Consider the following 19,668-nt stretch of genomic DNA (forward strand, 5'->3'; position numbering starts at 1 on the left):
CACAAAACAGACACAGCCTGGCCAAGGCAGAGCAAGCAACCTCAGCGCCACCCTCCTGGCATGCCTCAACCCTGCTCTGGAGGGATTTTTTCTAATGGGGAATAGCTGACAATGTTCTCCATTATGATGGGCTCAAGTTGTGATATGCAACTCTGGATGCGGATTTTGGAAACCTGGCCCCAATCACCAGAAGTTTGGGCATGTTCGTATGAAGGGCTGTAGCTTGGTCCATTATAGAGAAAAGGGCATGATATTTAGAAGTTAGCTTGGTTTCCAAGACCTCCACAAAGTTCCGAGTGTTTCAGATCTAGGATACGGCGTCTCCTCTGGTCCCCATGGACATTCAGTCCTTGATCTCTCCAAGAAGACTGCTGTGCTTCTTACAAATGAGCTGTGACCACCCGTTTACTTCATAAAAGTCAGCAAACAGCCCTCGGATAGCAATGACTCACTCACTACTAACATGGGATAGATTACAACCCATGACCTGGAGTCCATTCCCAGTTCCATGAGCAACTAAGTCCCCCCAGTTATTAATCAATATTATTATTTTTTATTGTTATTATTAAACTGCATGGTCAGATAAAAGGGAACCTCAGATGTCTCCCGCTAAAGCATGTGGTAACTATGGTAAGGGCTCCTATCTCTCATTGGGGTAGAAGATAGTAGAGGTCGGGGACTGTAATCTAGTCCCTAAATTGTACTGGTGTCCTTTTTATTTTTGTCTGTGAAACCCACTGAAGTAAATACCAAGTAATTATGGTGTTCTGAAGTGACCTTATGGAGCATGTGCTCAATTCTATGGATCTGCGCCAAAGCTACTATTGTGGATTCCATGCCAAGACTTGGGAGAACCCTGGCTCCATCCCACTGTTTTCTTTGGCGAGGCTCTATGGATTCTCAGCCTGGCAAGAAAGCCCCATTTTAAAAGTACTGGCAAACATTGTGCAGTTTGTCACACCACGGCTTATGATTTAGGACCTTGATTTAGGCTCAACACTGGGCTCTTTTGTTTAGCTGTGTTTGTACATCATTTGTAACTTTGTATTAGTTAATAAACATCAGTCTGAGAAGAGTGCAGCATGCCCAGTATTGCGGAGAGGATTTTCCTTGAGTGAAATTGAAACAGCTCTGAGGGTTTAAGCTCATGTAAACAAGGCTTTTTAATGCATTGCCTACTTCAGTGATAAAACTAAATAACTGCATACCTAGTTAAATCCAGAACCTTGAGCTAAGAATTTTCACTTTGTACAAAATTAAATCTAATTTGTTGTTTGTTTTTTTAAATGGGAACCTTCTGATTTGTCCTGTCTAGTGCAGGTAATACCTGGAGGGAGGCATAGGAGGGAAATGAAACTGTTCTCTGCCCCCACAACTAAAATCCAATAAGTCTCATTAATACGTTATAGGCTGAAAAGTGACTCTGCAGGAAAAACAGCCTTTTGATAAAACCCTGTTCTATTGTTCATGCAAAATCAGAACCTCCAATCCAAAAATCTTTGTGTGTGTGCGCACGTTCAGGGAGACCAGCTTGAATATCCATATCCAAACCAGCTTCTCATTGTGGTTGCAAATCAAATCCCAAACTAGAAAAGGCCTATTTTCTGCTTTGGAGATGACTGAATTCTCATGAGAATTCTTCCCAAACAGCAGATCTGCCTAGAGCAGTGGTTCCCAAACTTGTTTCACCGCTTGTGCAGGGAAAGTGCCCGGCGGGCCGGGACAGTTTGTTTACCTGCCGCGTCCGCAGGTTCGGCCAGTCGTGGCTCCCAGTGGCCGCGGTTCACTGCTCCAGGCTAATGGGAGCTGCAGGAAGCGGCGCAGGCTGAGGGACTTACAGGCTGCCACTTCCAGCAGCTCCCATTGGCCTGGAGCAGCGAACCGCGGCCACTGGGAGCCGCAATTGGCTGAACCTGCAGATGCGGCAGGTAAACAAACCGGCCGGACCCACCGGGGACTTTTCCCTGCACAAGTGGCAGAACAAGTTTGGGAACCACTGGCCTAGAGTGCTGCCACACTAGGCTGGATTGTAACAGGAATCACCTGCAAGATTTCAGAAGCTTTCAGTCCAAACTTGATTCAGCCTTGAACCTGACCCCTAACAAATCTGATTCAGGTCCAGATCCCAGCACCACTTTCCCTGGCCCATCTCTAGCCTTTTTCTGTCAGAACTTCAGAACTGACAGTCATGGAAGAGTAAATTGCATTCAGTCATATCTAAGTTCCTTTGTTTTTTGGTTGTTTTTTTAAGTTTCCCAGGAATCTGTCAGTGTTCATTCTAAAATTTTAAAAACAGGTGAAAAAAAAATCAGTAAAAACCAAAACCGAAGGGCAATGGGCAAGTTATGGGGGTGGGGGGCAATGTTTGGCCTCACTCCTGACCTCAGCCCTTCAGCGCAGCCCCCTCCACTTCCTCTGAAAAAAATTTCCCCCAAAAGTCCAAATTCAGATTAAAAAGATAACAACTGAATACTAGCTTTCTCAAAACCTGGGAATATTTCAGAGAAAAAAAATTGGTAAATAACAAAACTGAAGGACCTTGGTCATACCTCATGATTTATAGACAAAGCCTTACAGTCCCCAACCTCACTGATGCTGGTGAAGTGGTACAAAGGAGGAATGGCATGGCTTTGTTTCCAGACCTGGTACAAAGTTCAGGCTACAAAGCTGACAATTAGGAAACCTACACTTTTGACTAAGAGGATAAGCCAACTCTGGCTACATCTGAATGCAACTCAAGGTGCCGCCCCATCCTTCCCAGGACCTGGAAAATCATGCAGGCTTATTTGTGAGGAAGTGAAATATTCAAGCATCTAGGTCGCTTTTAGCTCTTTCTCTGTTCTGTTCTCTTCTCCATGTTCATTACACTTCATTTCTTTGTGAACTTTAAAAGCTCTTGATAGCTCAGATTGCTGCCAAACCACCCATTCTAGGTCTGCTGATGCAGTGAAGAACCAGGGCTTCACTAACAGGAACTGCCAATACTGGCTGGGTCAGTTTGCTGCTCAGTGGGGGAACCTGCTGCCAAGAGTGGCAGTTCTGTCAATGGAGCACTGATTCTAGACTTGCTGATGCAATGGTGAACAGGTGCTCTGGCAGCAGTGAAAATGCACCATCCAACGGAGGCAAAATTTGGATGTCTGGTACAGACCCAACTCATTACTCTACTAAACAACAACAAAATACCCCACTGCTGCCGGCAATATTTGTTCTACCAATCATTTGAGTAGAATCTGCTGCCTCACTATTTCATTTCTGCATTCATCGGTACCCTCATTCCTCCATTCCATCAAGGTGCAACGTTTCCTTGATTACTTGTGCATCTCTCCTGCAGTGGGAACTGCCACGAGGCCCATGCACATTAAATTAGGAAGAACCACAGTGAAGAATGTCTGATGACAGAGGAGAAACTTCACCTATGCAGAGATGAGACACACTGAAATGAAAAAAAACAGGTGCTAGATAACAAACAGAGGGTAAATGTAAAAAAATACTACCTCTTCTTCCTCAAAGGCCCCACTCCTGCTTCCTGTAAGTCAATGCCAAACCTCATACTGCTGTAATAGATACAGAATCAAGAAAAGACCTGGAAAATGTCAAGTAAAATGAAAATTTTCACTGTGGATGGAAACATTTTTGTTGATAAAATGTTTTGACAAAAAAGAAAAAAAACTTCAACAAGCTCTACTGCCTCTGCTTAGAACAGTTACATCTCCCCTTCCATTAGAAAAGAAAACAATCTCTGTAAAGTATTTTTCCAGCTAGAACCCACCCAAAACTCCAGGTCAGCAGCAAACATACCCAAATACACAATATGGTTACACAAATACAACAGACGGGCCCTGTTTGGCTAGAAAACTAAGTACTGGGACCACAGGTTCTTGACATCTTCGGGCACAACACAAGCTTGCCCACATTTTATCTTCCCAAGCCAGCTCTTCTAGTCTGTATGGATTTCTCATGGATATGTCTCCCAATCCACCTGAAGTAAATTAAATAGCATGGGGCTTTTTTAGTATTATTATTTATTATGGTAGTGCCTAAAGACCAACCAGGAATGGGGCCCCATTGTGCTAGGTACTGTACAAGCACAGAAGTTCCCTGCCCTGAAGAGCTTACAATCTAAATAGACAAGATGGACAAAGGCTGAGAGAAGGAGTATAGCACACAAGCAGAATAAAAGGAAGAGGGACAGAAAAGGGCTGAGGGAAGGGAGTGGGGAAAAACGTAAGAGGGCAAGTGGAGTGAAGCTGAGGTGAAGAGCCTGAGTGAGGGGGAGAGAGAGGGTTGGAGCAAACAGCCAATAAGCACAGGGCAGAAAGAGTCCTGTCAAAACTGTAGAAAATTCTTTGAATTGTCCAGAGGTCCCTGCTTTGGTTACTTCTGCTTCTACCAGCTGGAGTCTCTGGCTGATTCTGCTCTGCTCTTTTCCGCAGTGGCGTATTGGACATAGACAGCTGTACACATCTGGAGCTTATATTGGCCAGTGACCCAACCCGAAGTCAAACTTTTTTTAATGGGGTCAGGTGAATTCAAACTATTAATGCTCAACTCACTCCTGCTTGCCTCTCTGCTCTTCTTTCTTCCTGTCTCCTTCTGTGCTGCCTAAAGCTATCTCCTAACTTCTAGTGTATCATCGGGGTCTTGTCTTTTATTGTATCTTCTCCCACGCCACCTTCTATGCTGGAAACACCTCGTTTCTCGTGTGCCAAATAGCCAGGCTCTGTGTGTAACAGCAGCACCCACCGCCACACGCACAGTACACATGGCGTGGACCAGTGGCAGTGGCAAGGAGCGTCAGCACTGGCCACTCACAAAGCCACTCACTCAGTTTTGGCCCTCTCTCATTGCAGAGAGCCAGTGGGGCCATACCTGAGTAGTACCGCTATACTCCATGCACATGGGTCATAATGCCACTCACACAATTTTGGCCCCGCTGGCACTCCACTGTGGCAGAAGGTCCACAGGGCCAAACCAGAGTGCAATATTAAAAGACTTTTGTACTGACCACTGGCATAAGTGGACTCAAGTCAGGTGATGAAAATCCCAGGTCACCAATACCCCCAAACTTTAGAAAAGTTTAGAACAGGGTTAGGCAACCTATGCCATGTGTGCCAAAGGGGGCATGTGAGCTAATTTTCAGTGGCATTCACACTGCCCGGGTCCTGGTCACTGGTCCGGGGGGCTCTGCATTTTAATTTAATTTAAAATGAAGCTTCTTAACCATTTTAAAAACCTTATTTACTTTACATACAACAATAGTTTAGTTATATACTATAGACTTATAGAAAGAGATCTTCTAAAAACGTTAAAATGTATTACTGGCATGTGAAACCTTAAATTAGAGTGAATGAATGAAGAATCGGCACACCACTTCTGAAAGGTTGCCGACCCCTGGTTTAGAACTATATCCAGAAATGAGCTTTGCAGCTTGGATCTATTTCCACAATGGGCTTACCTAAAACCAAATAGAAACACCTCAGAGCTATGGAAGCTACTCTCACTGAAACTACAGAGATCAAAATCTGCACCTCTGTGACCATATACTGGACCACACGATGAATACCATTTGCCAGCAGTGAGCACTACGTTAAACTCTAAATTATGACATCTTACTTTTGGAGTAATGACTTATCCAGAGGGACCTCAGGTGCTTTACAAATACAGCAATGTTTTACAATCAGTGGCTTAAATGTTACCCTCACAAGAAGGGAAGAGAAGTCTTACCTACAGAATTCCCTACTTCCACTCCAGTAACCCTTCTTTAAGTTGTATAAAGCAGAGTGAGAAATCACTGAGCCGGAGTGTATTTGCTCACTCCTCCATTGACTAATGTGAGCACCAAAGAATCCATGCCTTTCATTCATTTCTTGGTTCTCTTATTTTGTGCAATATAGCAATAAAAAGACAGAATATTATTCAAAGCACCTCTAATTATGTTCTTACCAAAAGATTATAACACTCCCCATTTATTCTCAGAAAGTATTTGCAGCCAATGTTACTATTATACATACAGAAATAAAAAAGAGGCCAGTTAATGCTCTGGGTACAGTTCTTAACATGGGAGTCTTGTTCTATTAAAATCTGCACTTTATACATCTGCAGTCTGCTACCACGTATTGGTTCAGTTGCCTGATCTTGACTCCATTCTGGACAAACTGCTGTAAACTGCAACTCTCCTAATATGAGCATAAGCTAGGGTTAAACCCAGCTGCGAATGGAACTACTGCTGCAGAGTTATCTGTTCATTCTCCTTCCCGCTCCATGTGCTCCCCATGCTCATTAACTGACCATAATCCAATCAGCCGAGGCAGGGGGAATCTTCCTGGTGCCCAGTGGAAGGACCGTACGGCTAATATTCTATGGCTACATCAGTTCGCCCAACAGTATTAGCATCTCCACTGAAAGAATTTAGTGGTGCACCCTTCAGAGGAAGAAGGAGCCTAAGAGAGCGAGAATTTCCAGCCTCATGGAAAGGGTATGTCATGGACAAGAATTCTACAGGGAAATCAGACTCCAATCCCAGCCCCACACTGCTCACCCTCTCATCTGACAGCATAGCTCCTGAGAAACATGTAATGTCATTAACTGCCCCTGCCATGCTCTACACTTACAAAGGATAGGTAGATGGTATGTGGGACAGAAGAGAGTTCTGATTTCCTACTTGTATTTCTGCCATTACTGGAGTGGAACATCCTGCATAGAGCAGCTACTTCTTCTCACTGTATACACAGACCTGCTGCAGGCTCTTGGGCACAGGGTAGCATGCTGTGCAGCCCCTGCCCTCCCTTCCACTCGTTACGGGGTCCTTCTACCCCTCTTTGGCTCTCGTGCCACACAGCTGAAGCAGGCATCTGACCTGTATATAGCAATTACCTCATACACCACTGAAATGTAGCAACCTCTAGGGTGAAACCCAGGAGCTATTTCATGATGCACAGAAACACTATAAGTAACATATCACTTCAGGACAGGCGGTGAAGGAGAATATTGAATCCAACTGTAATGCAGGGGAAGTTTTGGAAGTCAGACTGTAGTTATTGTAATTTAGCTGGGACAACTAAGGCCTAGTCTACACTAGTCGGTTATTTCGGAATTGGCTGAGTTAATCTGAAAAAAAGAAAAAAAAAAAAAAAGGATTCCATCCAAACCATTTTTTTCAATTTAAAGGGCTCTTTAATCCAATTTCTGTACTCTACCTCGGCAAGTCAAGTAGTGCTTAAATCAAGATCGCAGTTCCAAGTTAAAGGTATTGTGGATGCAATTCGACGTTATTGGCCTCCGGGAGCTATCCCAGAATGCTCCCTTGTGACTGCTCTGGACAACACTCTCATCTCCGATTCACTAGCCAGGTGGGCAGGAAAAGCCCCGGGAACTTCTGAATTTCATTTCCTGTTTGGTCACCATCAGCACAGGTCCACCATCACAGGCGACCATGCAGAGTCCACCATCACAAGAGATCACGCAGTCCTGGATTCACAGACGACCTCTAGCATGTTCCAAATGGGAGGTATTTGATCTCAGTGCATGTTGGGGAGATGAATCTGTTATGGCAGAAGTACATTCCAAAAAAAGGAACGCAAATAAGTATGCTAAAGTCTCCAAGGCCATGACAGAAAGAGGCTACTCCAGGGACACAGAGCAGTGTCGTCCAAAAATCAAGGAGCCCAGGCAAGTATACCAAAATGCCAGGGAGGGGAACGGGTGCTCTGGGTCACAGGCCCATACATTCCGCTCCTACCGTGAGCTGCATGCAATTATGGGAGGTGACACCACCACTACCTCACCACTGTCCATGGACACTTGCAAGGGAGGAGTTGCATGGAGTGAGGAGGATGAATTATTGGAGGACAAAGAGGAGGAGGAAGAGAAGGAGGAAGACAGTGCACAGGCAGCAAGTGGGGAATCCGTTATCCCCCCTAGCCAGGAACTATTCTTAACACTGGAGCCAATAGCCTTCCCACACTCCCAAGGCGGGCTCCCGAACCATGATCCTGAAGAAGGTACTTCTGGTGAGTGAAAGCCTGATCGGAGCCACGCAGTGGGGAGCGGGGGATGGGAACCCAGCTGTGCTGGGCTGTTCACGTTTAGTTTAAAGGGCTCATCCCTGCTCAGAGCCTCATTGGAGCCACGCGGTGGGTGCAGGGTGTGTGTGTGTGTGAAGCGATCATCCCAGAGAGCCTGCAGGCCCTCCTTTTATATGGCAAACCCACCAGACACTACTTGCTATGGGAAAGGGGGCCCAGCAATTTGAAAGCATTGAAATGAATGTGGAAGAAGCAGAATCCCGCGTGCCCCTAGGCTGCCTGCAAGTTGAATTCTGTTCCCCATGTGTGATGGCTTACTCACACCAAAGTGGCAAAGCACTTCAGTATAAGAGGCAAAATGCTAACTTGTAAAGAAAGAACATGTGCGGTGTGCTAGGAATTGTCCGTTTCACTGAGAAAGAGTGTCCCCTTTGTTCTCTGAAATGTATCTTTTAAAATACTACCCTCCCTTTTTCTCCTCCAGCAGGTGCAAATGTTTCAACTCGGCCCCTATCTACTCCGTCCCAGAGGCTGGTCCAGATGAGAAGGCAGAAAAAATGAACTCGGGACAACATGTACGCCAAGCTCATGCAGTCCTCCCACACTGATAGATCTCAGAGCAATCAATATTCAGAGCAATATGGTGGATATAATGCGAGAAAGGCAGCAGGACCACAAACTGCTGCTGCAGCCCCTGTTTAACCACCCTCCCTCCTCCCCAAGTTCCATAGCCTCCTCACCCAGACCCCAAGAACACGAGAAAGGAGCTTACAGAGACCCACACACTCAACTCCAGAGGATCGCCCAAGCAGCAGAAAGTTGGCATACGCAAACTTCTGATTTGGTTTCTGGACTTGTCCTTCCCTCCTCCTCCACCCCTGTAACCCAATACCCATCCCCTTCCTCCGGTCTACCTTCTGATTTCTCTCAATGTGTTGTGCAACAAATAATAAAGAAGGGTTTTTTAACAATTGTGACTTTTTTCCTTTCATGTATATATATAGGGGGCGGGTAACTTCAAGAGAAGCAAACACAACTGTGACCACCGTACTATGGCCAGTCATGAAACTGGCCTTCAAAGCTTCTTTGATGCGCACCACGCCCTGCTGCGCTCTTCCAATAGCCCTGTAGTCTGGCTGTGTGAAATTGGCTGCCAGGCGAGTTGCCTCAACCTCCCACCCCGCCATAAACGTCTCCCCCTTACTCTCACAGATATTGTAGAGCACACAACAAGCAGCAATTACAATTGGAATATTGATTGCGCTGAGATCTAACCGAGTCAGTAAACTGCGCCAGCACGCTTTCAAATGTCCAAAGGGATATTCTACCACCATTCTGCACTTGCTCAGCCTATAGTTCAACTGTTCCTTACTACTGTCCAGGGTGCCTGTGCACGGCTTCATGAGCCATGGCATTAAGGGGTAGGCTGGGTCCCCGAGGATAACTGTAGGCATTTCAACATCCCCAACAGAATTTTCTGGTCTGGAAAGTAAGTCCCTTCCTAAAGCTGTTCAAACAGACCAGAGTTCCTGAAAATGCAAGCATCCCTGGCCATCCCACATTGATGTCGGTGAAATATCCCTTGTGATCCACCAGTGCTCACAGCATCATGGAAAAGTACCCCTTGTGGTTTACATATTGGCTGCGCTGGTGTGCTGGGGCCAAGATAGGAATATGCATTCCATCTATCACCCCACCACAGTTAGGGAACCCCAGAGCATTAAACCACAATGGTCAGCACATTTCCCAAAGTCACTACCCTTGATAGCAGCTGGTCAATGATTGCCTTGGCTATTTGCAGAACAGCAGCCTCTATAGTAGATTTGCCCACTCCAAACTGATTCCCCACTGACTGGTAGCTGTCGAGCACTGCAAGCTTCCACAGTGCTATGGCCACTCGCTTCTCAACGGTGAGGGCTGCTCTCATTTTGGTGTCTTTGCGCTTCAGGGCAGGGGACAGCAAGTCGCAAAGTTCCATGAAAATGGCGCTACGCATACGAAACTTTCGCAGCCACTGGGAATCATCCCAGACCTGCAACATTGTGTGGTCCCACCAGTCTGTGCTTGTTTCCCAGGCCCAGAATCAGCATTCTACAACATGAATGTGGCCCAATGCCACCATGATCTCCCAATCATCACGTGCCATGCTTCTAGGAACGTCTATGTCCATGTCCTCATCAGTATAGTAATCATCCAGTTTTGCAGGTACTGCACATTCTGCTGGATAACGCATGAGGTATTTACAATGGTCAAAACTGCAGCAGAGATCTGAGCGGGCTACATGCTTGCTGCACTATGGCGCCTGCATGGGTAATCCTGGAAAAAGGGCGCGAAATGTAGGAGAACTGTTTGGTTCAAGATGGCCGATAAAAAGTGGTAAATGGTTGTCTTCTGTAGCTTTCACGGAGGCGGGAAGCTAGAGCTGCAAAAACAGGAAAGCAGAGTTTGCGGCGGAAGCTGTGCAGCTCAGTTCACAATGGCTGAAAAACGGTGGAGAATTGTTGTCTTCTGTAGCTTCCATAGGAGCCCAGAACAGACAACATGGAGAAATTACCTAGTGCTGCAAGAGCAGGAGAGCAGAGCTTGCAGCGAAAGCTGCTTGGTTCATGGTGGCCAAAAAAAGGCAGGAAATGGTTAGATAAAAGAGTAGATAGAAAGATGAGAGGACATGTGAGGTGGATTCATAGTACCAGGAGACAGGCGGTGCACTGTTTGGCACCATCTGCTGGCAGTATGGTGTCTGCCGTAGCTTTCACGGAGGGAGGAGCGAGTGACAACACACCCAGAAACACCCACGAGAATGTTTTTGCCCCATCATGCACTGGGAGCTTAACCCAGAATTCCAATGGGCGGTGGGGACTGCGGGAACTGTGGGATAGCTACCACAGTACACTACTCCGACATTCGATGCTAGCCTCGGTACTGTGGATGCACGCCGCCGAATTCATGTGCTTTAGTGGGGACACACAACACCGAATATATAAAATCACTTCCGAAAATTTGCATAGAATAATTTAGAATTAATTTCGTACTGTAGATGTACCCTAAGCCTTGTTTATTCCAGTGGAAGCTTTTTAGGGGGAGGAGGAAGGAGGAGATATTAGATTTAGGTAGCAAACCTTAGATTTGCCCCAACTTTGAAGGTTACCCAATAATTAAGATTAACAGCAGCAGGTATTTTGTTTTGTCCCATCTACAAATAAGAAACCCCCACCCATAGCTAAGTTGGTTATTTCCATGCCTGCTCATCTCTACATGAAGGGTGGGGAGGACTTGACCCATATTAGATTGGTAAAGAAGAGTTAAAGTTGTAGTATATAAGGTCAAAAAAAATTCCCAGTACCACGCAGCATTACAAAATGACTGCTGGGTTTTACATGGTTAACTAGGACTTGACTTCATTGTACTAGGTAGATGTTCATGAAGATGGGGGGTGGATAAAGGAGGGAGTTTGAATAGCTTCTGAGCAAGCCCTCGGCTGAACAGAACAGGTAGGTAAACTGACCGTATCAATTGTCCACTATCAATAGTTTGGTCAGCCTGACCCAGTGTTTGAGTGTGTTCAAAAGTTTGCACAAAATTACAGTTTAATGCATGTGTGCAACTGAAGACAGCATAGGCTAGTGTGTTGGGTATGTGACTGAAAGTCAGGAAACCTGACTCCTCCTGGACTCAAACAGTAACATGCTTTGAGATCTTGGGCAAGTCATTTAACGTCTCAGAATCGCAATATCCTCAACAGTCAAAACAAAAAACACACACACACCAAAAGACATACACGACCTAGAACAGTGGTTCTCAAACTTTTGCACTGGTGACCCCTTTCACATAACAAGCCCCTGAGAGTGACCCCCCCTTATAAATTAAAAACACTTTAAAATGTATTTAATACTATTATAAATGCTGAAGGCAAAGCAGGGTTTGGGGTGGAGGCTGACAGCTTGCGGCCCCCCATGTAATAACCTCGTGACCCCCAGAGGGGTCCCAACCCCCAGTTTGAGAACCCCTGACTTAGAAGGATAACAACACTGACCTACTTCCAAGGGAGGATGACAGATAAATTAGCTATCTTAGATTAGATACTGAGGTGCCTATCTATTATGAGGAGAGGTGCTATATAAATACTTAGCTAGTTAGGTTTGTAAATGCTTTGAGATTCTTGGATGGAAGGCTCTGTATGATGATTCAGTAATTTAAGAATTTTGTCTGTCACATGTTGAATGCTGGACTTCTATAACTAACAAGAAGGAAAAACTTTAGGGTTTGCAATTCATTCCTTTGTCCAGGAACCTTATCTGAGGCTGCTAAAGCCAGCGTTCCCACACTGCCTCTTGCTATGTCTAGTTACCATTAATTCAGATTGTATCTTTAACCTCTACTTAAGCTTGGCTTTGAGATGAATATTAAACTGCAGCATTGCATTGTCCTGTGACTGTTCTTCTAACCATAATGCAGGCCAATAGGTCATCTCTTGGCTTCTGGGTAAGTTATAAAATGGAAAACTCTCAGTTATAAGAGCTTTAGAATTCTTCCTAGACAGTATGTTGTAATTCTTGCCCAAGTCACACAGCGAGTGCTTTATAGGAGATCTTGTGTCTATTCTCATCGCAAATGATTACATTTCTTTGCTCATCACAAACCATCCAAAAAGAGAATCATTTCCCAGTAAGGGATGAGCGTACTGCAGGGAACACTTTCACAGGCAGCATGTACTGGGGCTGCAAATCTTCTTTGCATGAGCAGTATTTACATAAACATATGCTAAGAATGCAATTACATGCACCACTCAAATATGGACATAGGAGAGGTTTTCTTACCATGTAAGGTATGTACACAATGGATATAAGGGATATTTATTCAAAAAGCATCAACAGAGGTTCCATGTTCCCAACAAGGACTAGCACTGGGCAGCAAGCAGTACTCAAGGAAGGAGTTGGAAGAACATCTTTCACAACTATCAGCCTACCAAAGCTATCTCACATGCAAACCAGCCCTGAGCTTGTAGCTCGTGCATTACTAGGATGCTAATAGTCCAGGTTGTAGCCAAGAGTACCTACCAGTCATTTCTTGACATACCTGAAATGAGTTGGTGGTGTCAAGTCCAAATTCCTAATGGACAATTGTTGACATAATACTTCCTGTAGGGCTTCCCATCCTAGAATCTCAAGGTGTTTTACAGATATTAAGCCTGGGAGGCAAAGCAGTACCATGGATTCCCCATTTCAGTGCAGAAACTAAGGCATAAAGACTTGCCCAAGGTCACACATCGAGAATGAAGGGCGTGAAACAGAACCCACCTCTCCTGACTCCCAGTCCTGTGCATTAGCCACAACAACATCTTTCCCAGAATCTTCACCTCTTAAAGGCACCCTCATGATGGGGACCTAGCATAAGCACTGAATAGGCATGGTGTCAGAATTACCTTCCTGCCTGTGAAGGGATCCCTCCGGGTCAGGGAGGAGTCACACTAGCAGGGGAAACTAGCACTCTCTGGGCAGTACCTGCTCTTGAGGACAGACAGAGGATTTCAGCCTTCAAGGCAGTCACTCAGTGCTTTTCCCCAGCAGTAGATTCTCTTAAAATAGAATGAATTTTGAAAAGGAAGAGAAAATGATTCACCAAAATGCCAGCCTTTTACTCACAGACCTCGTGAAACCTGCGTGAAGCTGCTTCAGGAAGGTGCCCGCTCAGTCTTCTTTTAGGGATGCCATTGGGAGGGTGACCACTCCGAGCCAAAAGCGAACCTCAAGGGGTCAGAGACTCACCCGTTACACCATTTGCACAATGATTCTTGCAGACACCTGGCTCCAGGAAGAGGAATCAGAACAGCCCTTTGTATCCAGAGCTGATGAAATATTGCAAATGTTGGAAACCACTCAAATGCCAAACATGCTCATGCCCTTAGTGAACATTCATTCAAATGGGGGTTTCACACATAAGTCTGGGGAATTCTCATATTTCTTACAAAACATCCATATTTGCTCGTGAGAATGGGGACAGATGCATGAACTGGAGTATCCATTCTTCACTATTTCCAATTCTCCTGTTTTTTTTTTAAAAGTGTCCATCTTATCCTGGAGCAGAAACAGTGAATAGCAAAGAGTCAAGAGGACAATTCACGAACAACTCCAGGGCTGAAATTGGCTCTCATAAACTATCCAAAAAATTACGAACAGTGAACAGATTCCTAAAATTAAAGCAAAAATTTTGCCTGGATGTCCAAAAGATAGGTGCCTAAATTTGGATTCAGGAGCCCAAGTACAACGGCTTGTTTTTCAGAGGTGCTCAGCACCCACTAGTCTCATGTAAATCAACAGGAGCTAGATGTGGCACGAAAATAGACTGGTCTGCACAGGGTTAAATGAGATGATGGAAGGAAACAGTGGGTCAGATCCTGGTCCATGCTAAGGACCTGCTTTGTGCCATTCCAGCAGTACAAACTGTGCAGCGTGTTAGAGACTGCGCCGAGGGAAGGGCAGCAGCCTCAATAGCCAACCATAAGTTAGAGACGCCATTGGCTAGCTTCAGAGATCAAAGGTCTGCAGGAGGCTTTATGCCACATCTGCAAGTCCTGTACCAACCTGCCCCCTGAAATGGATCCTCCATGTGTGTATGCACACGGTCCTCCCCACCTTCCATTTAATAAACATGTTTAAAGTAAATATTATCTTGTTGAAAATTACTGAGGCAATAACTTGCTGACTGTGGGCTCCAAGTAGATGTGCAGTTGTGTGCTAATGGGGCCTGATCCTGCAGTCATGACTCACAGCAATAAGGGCTTCAGGGTCAAGCTCTTAATTATGATGTGAATTACTGAAACAAATTACCATAAAGGTTTAGGAACATTCAGTCCATTCTGGCTCTTCTGGGGCTGCTGCGTTACGTATTTTCTGTTTCTCTGTAAAGGTCAGAATCTCCCCTTTCTCACCAGTGTTTTTCTCCTGGGAACATTGAGAGAAGCTCCTTCTTAACATGGCAGAGTACCAAACACACATGGCAAAGTACCAATGCATGAATGATGATAAATGGGAAAGAGGTGATGGGAATTCCATTCCCCACACTCCCAAATCAGGCACAGAAGTTCCCCATCACTAGTGAGGGTCACCTGGGTGGGGAAGAGGGTTATTGATTAAACTAAATCCTAAATTAAAATATTAACAAGTCTTCAGCTGGCCAATGGACCTTTACCCAATAAATCTTTATACTGGTCAATTTGGAAACCTAGTGGTCAGATTCTGATCTCACATTTACACCTGAGGAAAAGGGAAGCAAATCCACTGGAGTCGATGGAATAAACATGACCATATTGGGTTAGACCTATGGTCCATCTAGCCGAATATCCTGTTTAATTATACTGGTCAGTGCCAGATGCTTCAGAGGGAGTGAACAGAACAGGGCAATTTTGAGCAATACATCTCCTCTCAGCCAGTCACAGTATCTGGCATTCAAAGTTTAAGGACAGCAAGAGCATAGGGTTGTGTCCCTGACCATCTTGGCTAATAACTTGGCTATTCCCAGTGAACTCATCTAATTCTTTTTTCGAACCCCAGTATGCTTTTGGCCTTCACAACATCCCATGGCAATGAGTTCCATGTGTTGACTGCATTGTACAAAGAAGTACTTGCTAATGTTTGTTTTAAACCTGTGGCCTATTAATTTCTTTGGGTGACTCCTAGTTCTTGTGTTAGGTGAAGATAAATAACACTTCCCTATTCACTTTCTCCAGACCACTTATGATTTTATAGACGTCTATCATATTCCCCCTTAGTCGTCTCTTTTCTAAGATGAACAGTCCCAGTCTTTTTAATCTCTCCTTGTATGAAAGCGATTCCATACCTGTAGACGGGTTCCGCCGGGGCTCGACCCTCCCTGAGGGGGAGGGGAGCCACACCGGCCTCGATGTCTTCCTTGCAATTACAGTCTGCTCTGGCCTTTCGGCAGGTCAGAGCAGTGACAAAGTCAGAGGGGGCCCAGCCCTTGGTTCGGGCCGGGCACCAAACACAGTTCAAACAGCCCTGGCCCTTTGGAGCAGGGCAGAGCAGTGTCAAAGTCAAAGGGGGCCCAGCCCTTGGTTCGGGCGGGGCACCAAACACAGTTTACACAGCCCTAGCCCTTTGGAGCAGGGCAGAGCAGTGGCAAAGTCAAAGGGGACCCAGTCCTTGGTTCGGGCGGAGCACCAAACACAGTTTAAACAGATACAGGCCTCTCCGACTGGGGAGAGGGGGAATCTGCCACCTGGTTACGGGTGGCAGGGGGAACGCAGGCCCACCCACTCCTATGCGTTCCAGCCCGGGGCCCTGGTAGCGGTTGTCACCTCTACCGATGGTCAGTGGGGTCCTGACCGCAACACACTAACATGGGCAACAGTAGCTCTGCAGCCTGATTGGAGTCAGCTGCCCCCGGGCTACTTCCTAACTCCCCCTCTATTCCTACCTGGTCCGGGGCCTCTGTTCCGGATACGTCCAGGACCATCGGTTCCTCCCAATCCGGGCTGGGCGGCAGGTCCGGTAGGGTTTCGGGGAATTCGGGCCACGCCTGGTCTGGGGGCTCCTCGGGGCCATAGTAGGGGCAAGGTAGTTCTGGCGGCCCCTCGTCGTAGCAGGGGCGAGGCAGCTCTAGCAGCTCCTCGTCGTAGCAGGGGCAAGGCAGCTCTGGCAGCTCCTGGTCTCGACCTCTGGCTTGGGCAGCCTCCCAGTCACGAGCGGCGGTGGGCACGTCTGCTCCTGCCGGTGGCCGAGCCGCAACTGAAGGCTGGGGCCCGGCTTTTATTCTTCCGGGTCGCTGCCTGACCCTTTGAGGGGCGGGACTTCCGCCCAGCGGCCCCGCCCCCGTGGATGACTAACGGGGCTCGACCCTCCCTGAGGGGGAAGGGAGCCACACCGCCAAACTACACCCCCCCCCCCTCAAGTCCGGCCCCCGCCTGTCGGGGCCGGGCTGTCCCATCTCCTCGAGGCGGGACAGAAAATCCGCGTTGGCATGGTCCTTGCCTGCCCTATGCTGGATGGTGAACGCATAGGGCTGCAAGGCCAAATACCAGCACATGATGCGGGCATTGTCCTTCATTCTCATAAGCCATTGAAGGGGGGCGTGGTCCGTATCAAGGGTGAACGGGCCACCCAAGAGGAAGAACCGGAGGGCCTCGCAGGCCCACTTGACCGCGAGGGCCTCCTTCTCAATCGTGGCATAATTCCGCTCTCGGGGAAACAGTTTCCGACTGATATACAGCACGGGGTGATCACCTCCGTCTCCTTCTTGGGACAAGATGGCCCCCAAGCCAACGTCAGACGCATCCGTCTGGAGGACAAAGGGCTTGTCGAAGTCAGGGCTGTATAGAACTGGTTCTCGACACAAGCAGCTATGGAGCGTCCTGAAGGCTGCCTCACACTCGGGGTTCCATTGTACCGTCCGAGTGCTGCTCTTCTTTAGTAGCTCGGTCAGGGGGGCTGCCGTGGACGCGAAATGGGGAATAAACCGCCGATTATACCCCACGAGCCCCAGGAAGCGCCGCACCTGCCGCTTTGTTGTCGGGGTGGGGCACTCCGCTAGGGCCTGCACTTTCCCCACGAGGGGCTTCACCTGTCCCTGTCCAACGGTATAGCCGAGGTACGTCGTTTCTTCCCAGGCTATCCGGCACTTTTTGGGTTCGCGGTCAACCCCGCCTGTCGAAGGGTCCGGAGAACCGCTGCGACCAGGGTTAGGTGGTCATCCCAGCAGCGGCTGTAGATCGCCACATCATCCAGGTAGGCAGCGGCATACTCCTGGTGTGGCCGCAAGAGGTGATCCATGAGCCTCTGAAAGGTCGCGGGGGCCCCATGGAGACCGAAAGGCATCCTGGTGAACTGGTACAGTCCGGACGGAGTGGCAAAGGCGGTCTTCTCTTTGGACGTCTCTTCCAGCAGGATTTGCCAGTACCCCTTGCTGAGGTCCAGCGTGGTGATGTACCGGGCCTCCCCGAGGCGGCCGAGCAGCTCGTCGACTCGGGGCATCGAGTAGGCATCGAAACGGGATATGGCATTCACTTTCCGGAAATCTATGCAGAAGCGTTGAGAGCCGTCAGGCTTGGGTACCAGGACGACTGGACTGCACCACTCACTCCGGGACGGTTCAACGACCCCCAGGGCGAGCATGGCTTGCACCTCTTCCTCCACCGCCTGGCGCATTCGGTATGGTATCGGCCGCGCGGTCTCCCGCACGACCTTCCCTGGTTCGGTCTGGATCCTATGACAGGTGACAGTCGTGCAGCCCGGTAGGGCCGTGAAAGTCTGTCGGAAGGCCCGCATGAGACATTTGGCCTGTCGCTGTTGCTCGACCGTCAGGGCGCTCCCCAGCGCGGGTTCCATCACCTCCTCCGTCTGTGCCACCTCTGGACCTAGTTCCAGCTCTGGCAGGCATGGGTTGATTAACAGGCCCTCTCGGTCACGCCACGGTTTCAGCAGATTAACATGGTATATTTGCTTCTCCCTCAGGCGACCGGGCTGGCAGATCTCACGGCTGACGGGCCCCACTTTCCTGAGTACCTCGTAGGGGCCCTGCCACCGGGCCAACAATTTCGATTCGCTGGAGGGCAGGAGCAGTAGGACTCGGTCTCCGGGGCCAAATTCCCGCGTGCGTACGCCTTGATTATAGCTTTGCTCCTGCCTCTCCTGGGCTGCTTTTAGGTTTTCCCACGCTAGGGACCCCGCTTGAGTTAGGCGTTCCCATAGCCGGAGAACGTACTGGAGGAGTCCCTGGGTTGGGGAGGCCGACTGCTCCCACGTCTCCTTCATCAGGTCCAGCAGGCCCTGAGGCCTCCGCCCGTATAGGAGCTCAAAGGGGGAGAATTTGGTCGATGCCTGGGGGACCTCTCGGACAGCCAGGAGCAGCGGCGGGAGGAGCTGGTCCCTATGGCGTAGCTCGTCTGGCGGGAACCTTCTCATCATGTCCTTGAGGGTCCGGTTGAACCGCTCTACCAATCCGTCGGTTTGGGGGTGGTAGACAGAGGTCCGCAGTTGTTTTACCCCCAGGAGCCGGCAGACTTGGTTTAGCAACCGGGATGTAAAATTAGTGCCCTGGTCCGTCAGGATCTCCTTAGGCAGCCCCACGCGGGCGAAGACCTTCACTAATTCGCCCGCGAGGGTCCGGGCCGTGATGCTCCGCAAGGGGATGGCCTCTGGAAACCGGGTGGCATAGTCGACCAGGACCAGGGACGTATTGAAAGCCGGCTGCGCTCCGGGGAAGCGGGCCGACCAAGTCCATTGCGACGCACTCAAACGGGGTGTCAATCAATGGCATGGGAATCAAGGGCGCTTTGGGTGTTCGGACTGGTGCGGCCAACTGACACTCCGGGCTGGAGTTGCAGTATTGTTTTACCTCTCCATCTAGCCCCGGGCAGTAGAACCGAGCCCGAATTCGTGCCAGGGTCTTTTCATACCCCAGGTGGCCCGCGGCTGGTACATCATGGGCCAAGCTCATGACAGCCCGCCGATGGCATCGGAGCACGAGGACTTGTGTCCGCGGTTCTTGTGTGCGGGGGTCCCGCTCCACCCGATAAAGCCGGTCCCGGCGGAGCTCAAAGTGGGGCCACTGCGTAGCCCGGCCAGGGTCGATAACGGACCCATCAATTGCAGCCAGCTGTTCGTAGGCCCGTCGGAGAGTGGGGTCG

At 48.3% G+C, this 19,668-nt stretch overlaps 1 protein-coding gene across 1 annotated transcript; it reads left to right on the plus strand.

The window, feature by feature from the left end:
• The first annotated feature begins 7,194 nt into the window (after positions 1 to 7,194).
• On the plus strand, positions 7,195 to 8,972 carry LOC127055630 (myb/SANT-like DNA-binding domain-containing protein 2). The gene is made up of 2 exons (XM_050962850.1): positions 7,195 to 8,012; positions 8,512 to 8,972. Exons 1-2 carry the CDS (start codon positions 7,436 to 7,438, stop codon positions 8,586 to 8,588), a joined length of 654 nt encoding a protein of 217 aa, XP_050818807.1. The 5' UTR covers positions 7,195 to 7,435; the 3' UTR covers positions 8,589 to 8,972.
• The last annotated feature ends 10,696 nt before the right edge of the window (positions 8,973 to 19,668 follow it).

This window comes from Gopherus flavomarginatus, chromosome 7, assembly GCF_025201925.1.
Source record: "Gopherus flavomarginatus isolate rGopFla2 chromosome 7, rGopFla2.mat.asm, whole genome shotgun sequence".
Lineage (NCBI taxonomy): Eukaryota > Metazoa > Chordata > Testudines > Testudinidae > Gopherus > Gopherus flavomarginatus.

What these genes read in the sequence shown, in the direction of transcription:
- LOC127055630 (XM_050962850.1), top strand. Translation starts at nt 7,436, where the DNA reads ATGCAGAGTCCACCATCACAAGAGATCACGCAGTCCTGGATTCACAGA. An exon ending in TCCTGAAGAAGGTACTTCTG is followed by an intron (nt 8,013 to 8,511) that starts GTGAGTGAAAGC and finishes TTTCTCCTCCAG; the next exon opens with CAGGTGCAAATGTTTCAACT.